The sequence below is a fragment of the Aethalodelphis obliquidens genome, unplaced genomic scaffold (assembly GCF_003676395.1).
Source record: "Aethalodelphis obliquidens isolate GAN/ISIS:26980383/991018 unplaced genomic scaffold, ASM367639v1 scaffold48, whole genome shotgun sequence".
In the NCBI taxonomy this organism is placed as follows: domain Eukaryota; kingdom Metazoa; phylum Chordata; class Mammalia; order Artiodactyla; family Delphinidae; genus Aethalodelphis; species Aethalodelphis obliquidens.
Genome location: NW_020837992.1, coordinates 4,116,462 through 4,132,545, shown reverse-complemented (window position 1 = coordinate 4,132,545; position 16,084 = coordinate 4,116,462). Strand labels below are relative to the sequence as shown.

The window sequence follows — 16,084 nt, the reverse complement described above, 5'->3', positions numbered from 1 at the left end:
TTTGACTTAGTACATACATCCAAATAAATGATACATGGTCTATGCTAAGCAGTCGTCATTAATTTTCAACTCAGTCTTTTAAAGATCAAACAGGTATGGTTTAATTATATCCATTTTATACCACAAATAGTACATTATTTTTTATTTTTAGTTACACTTTATGAATCACATTTGCAGCGTGAAAAACTTCAATTACCAAAAAAAAAGTCCATTTTCACTCATACTCTCATTCTACCCTTAAGCCTATTTTCTGCTCCAAAAGTAGCATGTTGTTATTTATGGGGTTATCCTGCCAGATACTAGTAATATAGTGTTTCTGGATCCTATATGTGATATATCTATACACATATTTTGGGTGTGTATGTATACTCAATACATATTATTCTAGGCCCTGCTTTATTTGCTTAATAATCTATATCTTTCCATGTCAATATATATAGGCCTATCTAAATCTTTATAATCTTTAATCCTATCTATAATCTTTAATTGTTTTGCATGGTCACCCCACTTGAGACTATCTTCAGATCTTCCCTCCCTCCAAGACTATATATCTGTTTACAGACAGATAGAACCATATTTTTCTAATAATAATTTTTCAACCCTTTAATCAATTTAGAATTTATCAATATTGTTCTTTATTAAGAAAATAAATACCTTATTTTGATGGTATAATTTTTGTCAAATATTGCCGGTTCCCATAATTACATAACTGAAATTCAGATTTAGAGTTCAGCAGCAACATAAACCACACCAAATAATAAGGAAAGGAAGAGCTTACAGTAGTTCTTATTTTCAAAGTTACTTGATTTGAAATGTTATGGCTTAGGACATGAGTTTGAAAAATAGTGGATCACTCAGAAAGTATTTATAGAGGCCAAAGAGAACAGCACATCATTTCTGCCAGACTATACTAACAGCTTTTATAGATCAATTTTAAATCTATTCATTGTGTTTTTGCTATTAGAGCCCACATTTCTTCTCGTTTTAACAATAACCCAGATATGCAGTTGAAAACTGTAAAACCCAATTCCCGCAGTCCAAACAAACTCTGGCCCCCATCCTTGTGGGACTTATTCCATTCAATTATTAGGTGTGTTTAGTTAGATTTTTCCATTACAGTTTAAAATTCTTTGCTCTACTGATGTTTGTTGAATGAACATTTACATCCCTCTACAACCAAAAAAAAGCCAGGAAACTGTAATTTTCACCCTTTCCGTTGTTTCCTCCCTCCACCCTTACCATTCATACATCCACACTGTTCTTCCTTCAGAATGATACCAAACTTAATCTGCACAGAAATGCGAGGCTCCAAGCTCCTGAATCAGTTTTATTTTCATTCTACTCACCACTCTCACAGGTTGGTAGTGGTGTTGGTCCCCATGTTTTATTTGCTTGGCACCAAACAGTTTTGTTTCCTTTCATGGTGAAGTTGGCATTACAGGTAAATGTCACAGAATCACCATGTCTGTATGGTGGTCTAGACATTTTATTTCTGTATCCACCTGGTACTATGGGCTCAGAGCAAATAGAATTTTTATTGTAATATTCACAGATAGGAGCAGCTTTATCCCAGATTCCATTTACATTGTCTTTAGTTATACAAAAAAGAATACTTTCTCCAATGAGGCGGAAGGCACTCGAGCAGCTGTACCTCACCACAGCGTTAATAGCTATGGGACTAGGATGATAACTATTCCGCCCATTTTTGATACGAGGAGGAGGGTCACAAAAAATCCCTGCAAAGTAGAAAAGAAAATATGTGGTCATACTGATCATGACAATAAGATTCAAATTTAGATAAAAGTCCAAATATAGGTCATGTCACTTTTTCAGAAATAGACTTAGAAATTTGTATAATTTATTTCTTACTCATAGTCCCTGCCTGTCCCCAAGTTCCTAAATTCTTACCTTTCTCTTGATCCTCAGCAAACAAAGCAATATAGGACTATAAGCCATCTTGACCAAACAATAACAATGAAACAGAACTTATTAAATAGCTCTGTGTCCAATCAACTTTAATAATGAAACAAAAGGCAAACAGTACATGAAAATAATATGTTAATGACATACTAATCACACGTGGAGAGGCACATGGACTAATGAAATCTGGGCTCATTAGACCTGGTTTCAAATCCCCACAGTCATTCAATAGCTGTGTGACCTTAGGCAAGTCTCACCCTCTTTAAGCCTCAGTTTCCTAGTCTAGTATAATTCAATGTTGTAATGAGAATCCAATGACATAAAACTACCTGAATGGGGCAAGTACAGTACCTGGAACATACTAATTGTGCAGTGCCTGTTTCAAACACACAGCTGGTGCTATAAGTAGTGAGACCACATTCTGTCCCGTTACAAAAGATACTGCAGCCTCACTGCAAGTCATTTGTCATCCTTTGATGCTGGTCCCAGTTGAAAGACCCACAGAAAGTGATCAGAGGTTTGGAATAGTGACCTCATACCTTTTATTTATTTGTCCTAATAGGCATGAAGAATATTAATTGTTTATAGTTGTGTTGGTATATGCACACCTTTCCTGAGTGAGTCTTAGAATAAAGGAAAAATTGCCAACCTCCAAAACTTCTGGTTGATTTCCATTTAGCTCCAAGAATTGCTCATCAGATGAGGAAATGGCATAAGAAGACACAGCCAAACCATTTCAGCACATCAGTGTTATTCATTTTCAGTAGGGGTAACTTTCGAGAGCCTTTATCCTTATACACATAGAATACTCAATACCATATGTAGTCAACTGAATAAATTTAGCTTTGTTCTGCATTCTAGAACATACAGAAAAGTGGCATATATATGTTCATATTGATAAGATTTTATAATTGATAAATGCATGAGAATACACCAAAAATCAAGAGGCACGATCCATACTCGATTATTTTTGCTTTCTACTCACGTTCACAGACAGGAAACTTATTATTCCAGAGTACTCTCATTCCTTCTGAGACACACTGACTAGAAGATTGGCCATTTAACCGGTACCTTAAACAATAAGGGGCAGCAAATCATCACCAGAACAAAACAATTCTCGGTTGCATGGAATTCATCACTTCTCTCAAGTATATGGTATTAATGGCCTCTATTTTTATAAGCATTTCTGGCTTAAGGAAAATGTCTAAGATTGTGAATCAGCGAAGCTATGTGAGGACTTCAGACCAGCTAAAAACACAGAGAAAACAGTCCTAATGATCTGTTCTTTTCTTGAATTCTCTCTTTCCTCTTTGGCATCCAAATATCAAGATTTTCTTGACCATTAGAAGAGCATAACCTCAGTTCCTAGTAAAGAAAACATCAAAGACTTTGTTCCCTAATCTCACTTCAAAGAGCTCCTCTTACTGAACCCCCAACATCTATTCAGACTCCATAATAGAAGCCTTAACTTCGGAGCCCAAACTTTGCTTTTGCACATGATGAAAGGATAATTCTCAGCTTTGGCTGGCCATGCACAATATACACATTTGGAGAAAATCAATGGAATTTGCTTAATAACAGAATTCTTAATCATAAAGGGTAAAGAAAAGGAGAGAAAAGAATTTTAACTACCTTTAAAGGTCACACTTTGCAATGCTTAGCTATGGATCATAGGCCCCAAGTCAGGCCCCATCACCTTGCACTCACCCCTTATCACAAACAAATGCAACCTCTGCCCCAAGCTGGAGATTAGGAGGAGCTACCACATGACCGTTGAGAAGTTGGTCTGGAATGGCATCACATGATTTCGCTAGGAAAAAAGAGACAAGGCTGGCACATGAAGAGTCAGGAAACAGCTAAGTTTCCTTGAGATGGAATAGACCTTTAGGCACCTTCACAGTTGGGGGCTGGATGCCTCCAGGTTCCCAAGGAGGTACACTGCATAGGGTTAGTTCCAATGAGAGTATAGCCAGGCTCACAGCTGTAGGACACTTCCTGTCCAACTGCAAAGAATTCCTCATCCAATCTGTTATAATTACCGTGGTAGATATGTGGAGGTGGTAGACACCCTGAGAAAAGAACAGGACCAGAGTCCTTTTATTTCTGAAATAAGAACTTTCTTCTCTACAACCTAAGCCAACTTGAGGTTGGCAGGAGTTGGATGAAGGTGGTCATGTCAATTCTCCAAAGTATAAGGCAGACACTATTTTGTGTGAGGTGCAGTGGGGCTAACATGTGTTACATATTTTAGACACGATCAACCTTGCATCTATCTTCCTTCTGTACCTTGATCTATGCCAGGAAACATTATTCCCATTCATCATTTTCCCATTTCATTTAAATGGATATACTCTCATTAATGTTGTAGCCAAGGGAATCAAACTATTATAATGCATTTTTACCACCAAAAATCTCCTCTTTCTTCCTGCTTCCCAAACCACTGATGAAGTTTCTGAGCCTTATGGGAGGCGCTCCCAATGTTGCCAGGTTTTTAGTAAGTCAGGCACTTCTCAATAAGAGTAGGGGAGAAAGGGGGAATGGGGGAAGTGACTTGATCTTAACTCTAGCCTTATTCCATAAAGGCTACATTTTTCAATAGGAGAATGTATAATACCTATAGTAATTTGAATCAAATTCTGATCAGCCCATTTCCCCCATTGGCCTGGCCAATAGGATTGAGAGTTTATTCTTTCCTCATTTAAATAAAATCTAATCACATATGATTTTTTTAACGTCTGTATTGGAGTATAATTGCTTTACAATGGTGTGTTAGTTTCTGCTTTATAACAAAGTGAATCAGTTATACATATACATATATCCCCATATCTCTTCCCTCTTGCATCTCCCTCCCTCCCACCCTCCTTATCCCACCCCTCTAGGTGGTCACAAAGCACTGAGCTGATCTCCCTGTGCTATGTGGCTGCCTCCCACTACCTATCTATTTTACGTTTGGTAGTGTATATATGTCCATGCCACTCTCTCACTTTGTCCCAGCTTACCCTTCCCCCTCCCTGTATCCTCAAGTCCATTCTCGAGTAGGTCTACATCTTTATTCCCGTCTTGCCCCCAGGTTCTTCATGATCTTTTTTTTTTTTTTTTAGATTCCATATATATGTGTTAGCATATGGTATTTGTTTTTCTCTTTCTGACTTACTTCATTCTGTATGATAGACTCTATGTCCATCCACCTCACTACAAATAACTCAATTTCGTTTCTTTTTATGGCTGGGTAATATTCCATTATATATATGTGCCACATCTTCTTTACCCATTCATCTGTTGTTGGACACTTAGGTTGCTTCTGTCTCCTGGCTATTGTAAATAGAGCTGCAATGAACATTTTGGTACATGACTCTTTTTGAATTATGGTTTTCTCAGGGTATGTGCCCAGTAGTGGGAATGCTGGGTCGTATGGTAGTTCTATTTTTAGTTTTTTCAGGAACCTCCATACTGTTCTCCATAGTGGCTGTATCAATTTACATTCCCACCAACAGTGCAAGAGGGTTCCCTTTTCTCCACACCCTGTCCAGCATTTATTGTTTGTAGATTTCTTTATGATGGCCATTCTGACGGGTGTGAGATGATATTTCATTGTAGTTTTTATTTGCATTTCTCTAGTGATTAATGATGTTGAGCATTCTTTCATGTGTTTGTTGGCAATCTCATGTGTTTGTTGGCAATCACATATGATTTTAATCATATTAAAATCTCTGATCATTAACTCTGGTACTACCTGCATTTTTTTAAAATGTCTTCTAATTTCCCCTACATTAATGCATATCTAGCACTGTCCCAGAATATAGTAAATTTCCCAACTCTTCAACATTTAGATACTACTTTCAAAGTTTACTTTTAAATTCTTTAACCAGGATACCCAACTACATACACTGTCTTTATCCTCCTCTTCTCATAGGTACCATGTATCTATTCCTCCCAAAGTCTCAATTTATTTCTATGTCCCCAAAGTTTCAGCCCAACTCACCCTTGAAGCACCTTGGCAGTGGAGGGTTCCATTTGCTGTTTGGTTGGCACCATACTGTGTTGCTGCCTTTCATGGTAAAGCCGGGCTTACACTTAAACATCACAGAATCATTTAAGGAAAATGAGCGTCTAAATCCAGATTCCATAATTCCATTTTCAACTTCTGGAATTGGGCATTTGACTACAGGAATACACCGAGGGGGAGGGCTGTTCCAGATGCCAATTCGATTGTCTTTGCTGGTGCAATATATTGACTTTTCACCCACGAGGTCAAACAGCTTTTTCCCATTCTGTCCAACATGGCACTTATAAGTAACCACCATTCCATAGTAAAAGTCCTCGCTACTGCTGCTGTAAAAGCCTCCATTGGAGATGGCTGGGGGTGACTCACAAGGAATAGCTTGGGGAGGATGGGGTACATAGGAAAAGAGAGAAGGCATTTAAATATTATACCTTCTGGGAATTTTGTCTTAACTCTTGCAAACCAAACTTCCACTTAGCCTACAATTAACCCCTATTATTGAAATTCTGTATCCTCATCTCAAAGATGGTTCTAAATGGGAAGTAGCAAGGTAGGAAGATACACAGAACTGGCCTGATAAAAACCCACAAAAATCTGATCTGGTCACCAGTCCTGAACCCCAAAGTACAGATAAACTGTTAAAAAAAGGCACCTAGGTTGGCGAACGTTTTGCATGGATTAAAGTTGGCAGTGTGTAATCTTGTGGCATATTTTAGATTTGAGCACTTATTCACTATGAGATAATGTATCATCAAAAGACAATAAGCAAAGGAATGTGTAATGGGATTGGGGGCATGGAAGAAGATAAACCACAGGTCTGTGTTCAGAACTACTCAAGCCAAGTGTAACCCACCTGGGTACTTATTTTGATGTGTAGATGCCCACTTTCTCTTTGGAGGGGGACAAGAGGAATTACCTAGGTGCAATAAAGGGAAAATTCTACTCACATTCACAAAAAGGCATTTCCTTATCCCAGGTTACAATATTGTCTGAGATAATACATGTGGCAGAGGAGTCACCAATGAGTCGATATCTAAAGACAAAGAGATGAGTGATCATCTCCCAGCTGGACATTTTAGGAAAGCTTAGTTCTTTTCCCACTGAAAGAATGGCAAAGAATAGAATATCATATATGACAAATAATGGTGACAGATTAAGGACTCATACAAAAGATTCAACAACCTAAAGACAAATGAAACTTGACCTCCTGGTCAGTAACACTGAAGATTTAAAATTGGAAGAAGAATAGCCCAAATCTTTTTCTCTTCTAGGGATCCTCTCTACTAGGTAATCCTGAAGAGTTGCCTCTGGAGCAGATCAGAGAGGTGATTCTCTTTTTACTTATTTATGGTTAAGGGTGGGTGGCAATTACTCAGCTCTCTTTTGGAAGATGGGTGATTTCGGGTTGAAACTAGTGTTCTAATATCCATGTACTCTGGAGATGTCTCCTGGCGACTCACCCTTTATCACAAGAATATGTAATTGTTGACCCAAACACGATACCCCTGGGTGCAAGGACAGAGCCATGGAGGAGTTCTCTAGGACTCACACATGATTTACCTATAAGGGAGAACAAGACAAAACAGGATTTGGGACTGGGATTTGGGGGATGTTTTGTGTTTTACATTAAATTCCAACCTGACTGGACTTGCTGAGTAGTCTACTTATGTTTATTCAAAGAAATTTGGGGCATTTACAAAACTTCTGTCTTCCAAAGGATCAGTCAACACCATAACACTATTTGTTTAATGCATGTAGTCTATGTTTCTGAGCATGGATGCAAACATTATTTGTAGTCAGCCATAATTTATAATCTCTATTTCCCCTTTTTATATTCTGTCAGTTGATGGCAACATCTACCAAGTCTTATGACTTAAAACAAAAAAAACTCACAGTCATCATTTCCTATCTGTAACTCATTTTCTCTACCCCCTGTCCTTAATTCAATAGATCACCAAGTTTTCATGACTGGATTCCAGAAATCTCTCTCCAAGCCAACTATTTTGCCACCACTATAATCTCTCATTGGATCATCGAGTAATAAAATTTACCTTTCTAATGCTGGTCGCCATTGGTCCAGCACATCTTCTATGCTGCTGCACACATTATCTTTCAGAAGTACAAATGTGGTCACGCCACTCCCCATTTTCAAAAACTTACAATGATTACCATTGTTTATTGGAAAAGAATGCATGGCCCACCACACTTAAACTCCAATACACTTAATCAACTACTATTCCTCATCATGCACCTTATATTCTAACCACTCTGAATTTTTCTGTTTTCCAGAGACATCATATTCTTCCATACCTTTATGCGTTGGCATATGCTGTTTCCTCTGTCTGTAATGCCTAGATTTCTCTATCCTTCTAGATAGTACTTATTATTTACTTCTCTATGATATCATAAAATTTTATCTCTATAAATAAAAGAAATTACACCATAGTACAGTATTTGTTTAAAAATCAGTCTTTACAAATAACATTAGGACTTCCTCAATGACAGAGACTAGCAGATTAATTTTTATATCTCTTCCAAGCCCCACCATCTAGCCTAACGCTTCATACCCAGTGGTTACTCAAAAATATTTCTTGAATTGAGTTGGGTGAAAACTAATATGAGGTGAAACTAATATTCCTTGTATACTAACTTCTAAGATCACTGTAACACAGTACAGAGACCATAGAACAAGGTCATGAAGATTATAGGATAAACAGGGTTGGCCAGCTGTGCGACTTAACCCCAATACCTGATACTTAATACCCTTAGGAGTAAAAGAAAACATGGAGAACCTAGGAGCCCTTTTCATTTGAGATTACTTTAACTTTCTCATCTTTTATCTTGAAAATAATAGGTTAGCCCATAGAGACATGCTATAGACCCAAAGATTCTTCTATTACTGATTACTCACGTTTACAGACTGGCTGAGCATCTGACCACTTGGAGGTTTCTAGGCAGGTGATAAAGAATGACCTCTTGACATACCCAGGAAGACATTCATATTGCCAAGTTGTCCCAACAGCAAACTCAGACTGATCACTCTGAATTTTAGGCTTAGCAAAAGGATACCTTGGCAGGAACTTACACTGACCTAGAGACAAAGACCACAGGAATATCAAAACTAAGAGAGACTAAAATCTCTATTCGGCTTGTTTTGTCACCAGTTACAATGACAACTTTGATCTTTAGACAGTAAACCCAAGATGTCAATATTTTCTGGGTCAAAGAAGATATTGCGGTATGAATGCATATTGAATGCAAGAGAAATAAGCTCGGGAGTTCAAAGGCATTTTAGGATAGACTTCAGAAGAAGAGCTGGAGAAAATCATTTTTTAGTAAAATTCCATAAAGGCCCTGGAGTTGTTCTATCTTCTTACAACCTCATAAATAAAAACTAAAACCTTATAAGTAAAAACTTTTCTGGAAAAGCACAGGAAACAAGTATATCAGACCTTGAAAGCTCATCACATGTATGATCCTCTAAAATTACTTTAATGAATTAACATTACTATCTTAGTCATTAAACCTTTAGGTCCTAGCAAGAAGAAAATAGGGTTGTTTTTTATTCTTTATTATTTTATTCCATTAACCTAGTAGAGTAATATACCCCCAAAAGAGTTAATACTTCCTGATGGGTACCAGATAAAAGGAGCCAGTTTTTTCAAGACACTTCTCTGTGACTTAAAATAATTATGATGATGATGATGAAGATGAAACAAATCTTATTCTAGGAGATGGGTAAGAAACTGTAACACCCAGATACTTGAGGATGTACCTGGAAAAGAATTTTTCTAGGTATGAAAGAGAGTTCAAGTTTCAACTCCAGAATGGTGGTATATTTGAATATCAAATTTATAAATCTCCTTTTTCAAACAAATCTGAAACTGATACAGGTGCAAGTCAAAGAACAAACATGGACTAACTGACACAAAGGTAAACACAGAACTCCCAAAGTTGTGGCCAGACCCAGCCTTTTTGTGGCCCAACACTTCTGTTGGAGAAGTCATATGGACAGGATCTAAGAATAGCCATTACTGTTGGGACCCAGATTCCACTGTAGGTCTCCTATTTCTTTCCTCAACTCCTTTGGTTTCCTCCATTAACGCCTACAAATGTTTCCAAATGCATACTTTCTCAAAACAGCAAGACTCTATAGGGAAAGTCAGGGTTTGACCTCAATGAAGACCAACTTCACGACCCTGCCATTATTTGTACTAATTCACCCTAATCAAATGATTTAACCTGTAATTATCCAATGTGAATAAGAACAATCCTAAATAATTTTCCACAATCTGACAACCAATTTGGGTTTACAAGATTTAATCAATAGTGATGACATGGACCGAGAAGTAACCAAGATCTTGAAGCAAAAAAAGTAGAAGGTGAAAGGAGATAAGAATCATACTTTCTGGATGAGAAACAATGGGAAATTTTTATCTTCAATGAGACTTAGGGACATCTCTCTCTCGGGGGACACCAGCTCTTATTAGTAATGATATTGCCAAAATTCCAGGTCACAGGACAGAATTTCCAGCAATCATGTTCTCTTCCATATCAGAAAAGGGAAAGTTAGCCTATGAACCATTAAGTAACATTAATTTTCTTAAGAGTCATTGGACCCTCTTCACATCTTTTTAAAATCAGGAGTAAACATCAGTGTAGATCATGACTGGATCTAAAATAGAATATAGTGACAAAACATTGACATACACATCCCTTGAACCATGTTAAAAGTAACTAGGCAAAGGACTTTCTAGAGAACAGAAATACATTTAACTCTTTATTTGTGTCTAAGGGGATTTACCTGGACTGGCTTAGAAATCCATTTGAAATGAATGAAGAACAAATATACAAGATGATCAAAATAACCCTGAAATTTAGGTCAGATAGCAGGTAGGAGGAAATATTATTATTGATAATGAGAATTATTATGATCAGATAACATAACACTGGGTTTCCTGTCTATCTGATCATTTTTGAATGATGGGTGTGCATATGAACCCAGATACTGTCTTAAGCACAGAATATGCATCAGTGAACATTAGACACAAGGCTCTCACATTCATGGAATTTATATTCAAATAGAGGGAGAGGGACCATAAGTAAATACCAATAAATAAATAGATGGTAGGTAAAGGAAATAAACAGGGTGATGTAACAAAATGTAATGCATTGGAAAAAGGAGGGGGCAGGATGGCATATGACTTCAGTTATGATGGTTAAAGAAGGCTTATGAAGAGGAGACATTTGAGTTATGACTGAAGGATAAGAAGGTGCCAGACAGGTAAAGTGCTGGGTAAAAGCATTTTAGGCAGAAGCCTAACAGCAGGGATGGATTTACTATACTTTAGGGGTAAACGGAAAGCAAGTGTGGCTGGAACTTAGTGATCAGAGTGAAATGGAATCGAGTTAAAAAGCCCAGAAGGTAGGATTGCACAGGGCTTCGTAGTCCACAGGAGGATGTCCCCATCTTATTCTGGGTAGGAGTCACTGGAGAGCTCAAGCAAGAGAGTCACATGGCCTGATTTAACTTTTTAAAAATATAGTCTGGCAATTGGATGGAGAATGGACTGGACTTTTACTTTCAGAAGTAGGGAGTGCAGTCTGGAAGCTATTATAGTAGCTTAGACCAAAATAATGAAGCTTGAGCACAAGGAGACAGTGAGAAATGGGTGACTGTTGTACTTAAATGTGGGGCTAAGGGAATGAGAGGATTCAGGAATGACTTTTAGGCTTTTGACTTGAGCGACTTGGTTGATGGTAATACCATGTACTGAGATTCATCAGGCAATAAAGACAGATAAAGGTCTTGATCTCATAGAACTTGTATACCAGTGAGGGAACAAGCAAGTAAATGAATAAGAAGGTTTTATATGATGATAGGTGCTCTGTGGAAAATAAAACATGGTTATGTGATAGAGAGTGACCTGGGGAATAGACTACTTCAGGTAAGAGTCAGAGCGTCACAGAAAAGTGTCAGTGGAGCTGAGATCTGAATGTTGAGGAGACAGGTAAGGGATGACCCATAGAAGAGCATTTTAAGAGAGGAACACCTAGTGCATAGCTAAACAAACATGACTCCACTTAAGGAACAGAAAGAAGGCCAGTGTGGCTGGAGAAGAATCAGTGAGGGAGGAGTACAGAGAACTTCAGAGAAGCAGAGGCCTGGAGTTGAGGTTAAGGAGCATGGATTTTGTCCTAATGTGATGGGTAGCCCTTGGCAGGTTTTAACCAGAGGAGAGAAAAAGATCTGATCTCAGATGGAGGTAGATGATTGGAAAATAAGGGAATTCCTACTTGATGATTTAATTTTCTTAGTGTTGGTTAAGGTGAGGCAGTCAGTCAAGGCAAGAGTGAAATTTAAGAGCACAGGAAATTTGAATTGGCTTATGCAAATAGATAAAAGGAGAAAAATGAAAACACTCTGAGAAGGAAATTTGCTCTTTAAGACACTTGCTTCAGAATTTTCCAGAGTGCTTGTTAAATCTCAGCTTCCTGGGCCACCCCCACCCCAAACATATGAATCTCTGGAAGGTGAGATGGAACCCAGAAACCTGTATTTTTAAAAGGCTCCACGATTCCTCAAAAAATTAACAACAGAACTACCATACGATCCAGCAATTCCACTTCTGGGGATATATACAAAGGAAATGAAAACACTAACTTGAAAAGATAACTACACCCCCATGTTCACAGTGGCATTATTTACAAATGGAAACATAGCCAACTCATGGAAACAGCCTATGTGTCCATCAATAGATGAATGGATAAAGAAGTTGTGGATGAATATATACAATGGAATATCATTCAGCCATTAAGAAAACAAGGGAATCCTACCACTTGCCACCACATGGATGGACCTTGAAAGCATTATACTAAGTGAAATAGTGAAATAAGTCACACAGAGACATACATATAATGTATGATCTCACTTTTATGTGGAATCTAAAAACAAAAAGACAAAGTTTGGAAAAAAGATCAGATTTGTGGTTATTGGAGGCAGGGAGTGGGAGGAGAGAGAATTGGAGGAAGGTGGTCAAAAAGTTCAAACTGCCAGTTATAAGAAAAATAAATACTAGTGATGCAATGTCCAACACGATGATTATAGTTAACATGGTTTTATGATACATAGGAAAATTGTTAATAGAGTAGATCCTAAGTGTTCTCATCACAAGGAGAAAATTTTTCTTTTCTTTTTATTGTATCTATATGAGATGATGGATGTTAACTAAACTTACTATGGTAATCATTCCACAATATATGTAAATCAAACCATCATGCAAAAGTCAGGAGGGGGCGTGGGTATAGCATGAGCAAAGGACTTTGGGGTGTCAGTCAGGCAAGAAGATGAGCAGTGCATTTGTGATAGGAAGCAGTGGGGAATCAGGAGGGGCATGCTTAGGTGAGAGCCAATTACCAAAGGATTGAAAGGCTGAAGACAGATTTTTTTTTTTAATTCCAAAGGCAGTAGGAAGCCCTTTTAGATTTTTGAGCAAGGGAGTGGAATAATGAAAAAAAATGTTTTTAAATTTTAGTTTTCACCATTGGAAAAGTTAAAGACTGGTATCAGAATTACCTGTAAGAGAGGAGGTTGTTACAAAGGTAATCATAATGAATATGGTTAGAATATTGGTGTAAGAATAAGACAAACAACAGAAGCACATTAGCTGTGACAGTCGACAGAAAGGTAGACCTGATCTTTCGTGCATCTGGAGTTAAATGACCGAAAGGGTGGTCCTGCTCTGGTACTGGAAGGGGATGCTCTGGCATCCTTGTAGGGTACAATGAATTGACAGGACTGGAAAAGAAGTTATTTTCAATTGATAGCATCCTCTCTGAAATTTAGAAAAAGGAATGGAATTCTGGTAAGAAGTCAGGTCGGGAACTGTGACACATGGAGGTGTTAGAGAATGCTGTGAAAGTGTTTGTTCAAAGAGTTAACATGCAGGAGAGAGAGAGATGAAGATAATGGTTTGGGGAAATGTTCAGTTAAGGGTCAGGATAAAGTTGAATGTCAAGAAGCAGACAAAGTGAACTGTAATAGAACAAACGTATGCACTGTCCCTTAACAAGCTGGGCGTGGTCAAGCTTAAATGCTGACTCCATCAAAACAGGTCCAGACAGTCGTCTTATTACTGGCATCTAGTAGTGACATCCAACATCTAACTTTCATTTGCCTAATTTCATCTGATATTCAGGGCAGCCAAGTAAGGGTAGGGCTGCTTATCTCTAGTTTCATTTTACCGATGAAGAAACTGAGGCGAGGGAGCAAAATGACTTGCCAAAAGTCACACAGTATTGCGGTCTGTATACAGTAAACTTCTTAATAAACTGGGAATCCAATGTACTCTGAAAATTATTAAAAAGTTATACCTATCTTATCACTTAGAGACTCCAATCTTTAAAAATTACAATACTTCTTTAAAATTAAGCCAGTCTGAAGGAAGAAAATTATAATAAACATTTAATGACACCTTCTGGAGCTCTTACCATTACAGAAGGTAAATAACACAAAGAACTGCAGTTTTTATTCACGTATCAACTTTTCTAAATAACTCCAGATGTTTGTCGTTTAGACCCACGCCTGGGGATCAGACATTATTCTTATTCTGGGAAGGCAGCAGGAGGCTGTGCTGCTTTTACGAGGCAGGAGGGAGTTCAGTGTGCACAGAAACTCCCGCGCCTAGCGGAGCATGCAACAGATTCGCATGCACTCAGCACGAGTAGGCTTCGGATACGTGTCCGGGCGTTAGAGCTCAAAGACCTCCAGACCCAGAGCGCTGAGCACCTGCTGAGTCCCGGGGGCGGGGAGCCCGGAGGGCACAGAGCGGGCACGCCACGCCACAAGCCACACTGGGCAGATCACATAGTGCAGATCACATAGTGCGTCTCTGATGCAGCCTGCAATTCTAGTGGTCCCAGCCCAGGAGGAGCGAGCGGGGACGTTCAGGACCAAGAGATCTCGGGGTCCCCCAAAGCGAGCGAGGCATGCAAGACTTCCCCGCCTTCTAACTTTTGCCTGTCTCCTTTGCATCGCGGCACAGAGTCCGTCCCAGCCCCAGACGCGTCCCTACCTCCGTGCTCCCATTCCCAGCTCACCGAGGACCCCTGGCACGGCGAAAGCCAAGAAAACCCAGAGCGGACCCGAGGCGCCCATGCCAAGGCTGCAGCCCCAGCGGCTGGATGCGTCTGAGACCAGCAAGCCTCCCGCAGCTCCGGGATGACAGGGCTGGAGAAGGGGGCAGCTGCAAGCAGGGGAAGGTGGGCCCTTAAGTAGTGTCTGGCACCACGTGCTAGCTTGAGCGCGCACCTGCTGGCTGCTGGGGGCGGGACCACGCGGTGAGGGCTGCAGAGCGGGCGAGGGGTTGGCCGGGGGCGGGCGGGCAGAAGAACTCTGATTCAGTCTTTGGCTCAGACTCTACTCGTCAGTGCAGTGGCTTTCCAACGTTTTTGACCACGCCACCCAGTGCATCCACTTTTGTCTCTCTGGAGAACTGAAACAAAATAGTACTGGCTTTACTAATGTACAACGCTCGCTTCCATTCTATTCTATTCTGTTCTATTCTATTATCAACGCCTTTCCTTTCCACTCCTCCCCTTTCCTCCCATTCCCTCCCTTCCCCTTCACTCCCCTCCCCCTCTCTCTTGAAAATTCTGGTTTGGATTCGCTAAATTCATTTCAAAAGTTATTAATGTTTCCAACCCTCCGTTTGAAAACCGTTTATTTACAAAGGAAACTTAGGAATAGCAACCAGCTCTGCTGTTCTTTTCTTTTTCTTTTGAAGTAATTACTACAGAAAAGTTGCAAAAATAATACAAAGAATCCCTATACACCCATCACTCGATTCTCCAAATGTTAACATTTTACTGTATTTTCTTTATCATTCTCCATCTCTATTTCTAGATAAATAGCTATAGTATAGTTATATATAGAGAGAGATCTAGATATATACACATATAATTTATATGTGTACATAAGTATAATTATATAATTTTTTACTTTGGAACTCTTCGAGATGAGTTACAAGCATGATACCCCTCTTCTAAATACTTTAGTATGTATTTCCTAAAAGCAAGAGCATAGTCTTACACAATTTCAGTACAATGATCAAAAAGAGGAAATTAACATATTACATAAGGGACAGATTGTACAGATTTCTC

At 38.9% G+C, this 16,084-nt stretch overlaps 1 protein-coding gene across 3 annotated transcripts in view; it reads right to left on the bottom strand.

Moving 5' to 3' along the window:
- Nucleotides 1-15,181, bottom strand: part of CR2 (complement C3d receptor 2) — a 34,241-nt gene extending 19,060 nt beyond the window's left edge. For 2 of the 3 annotated variants that reach the window (XM_027082863.1, XM_027082864.1), the window contains exons 1-2: nt 15,023-15,181; nt 1,347-1,736 (exon numbers count right to left, since the gene is read on the bottom strand). In XM_027082863.1, the coding sequence (XP_026938664.1) occupies nt 1,347-1,736; nt 15,023-15,080 (448 nt within the window). In that variant the 5' untranslated portion in view covers nt 15,081-15,181. Of the gene's footprint in view, nt 1-1,346; nt 1,737-2,905; nt 2,992-3,627; nt 3,731-3,812; nt 3,990-5,902; nt 6,302-6,870; nt 6,957-7,383; nt 7,484-8,834; nt 9,015-15,022 lie in introns of all 3 variants that reach the window. The other variant, XM_027082865.1, reaches the window with a different exon arrangement.
- Nucleotides 15,182-16,084: the final 903 nt, after the last annotated feature.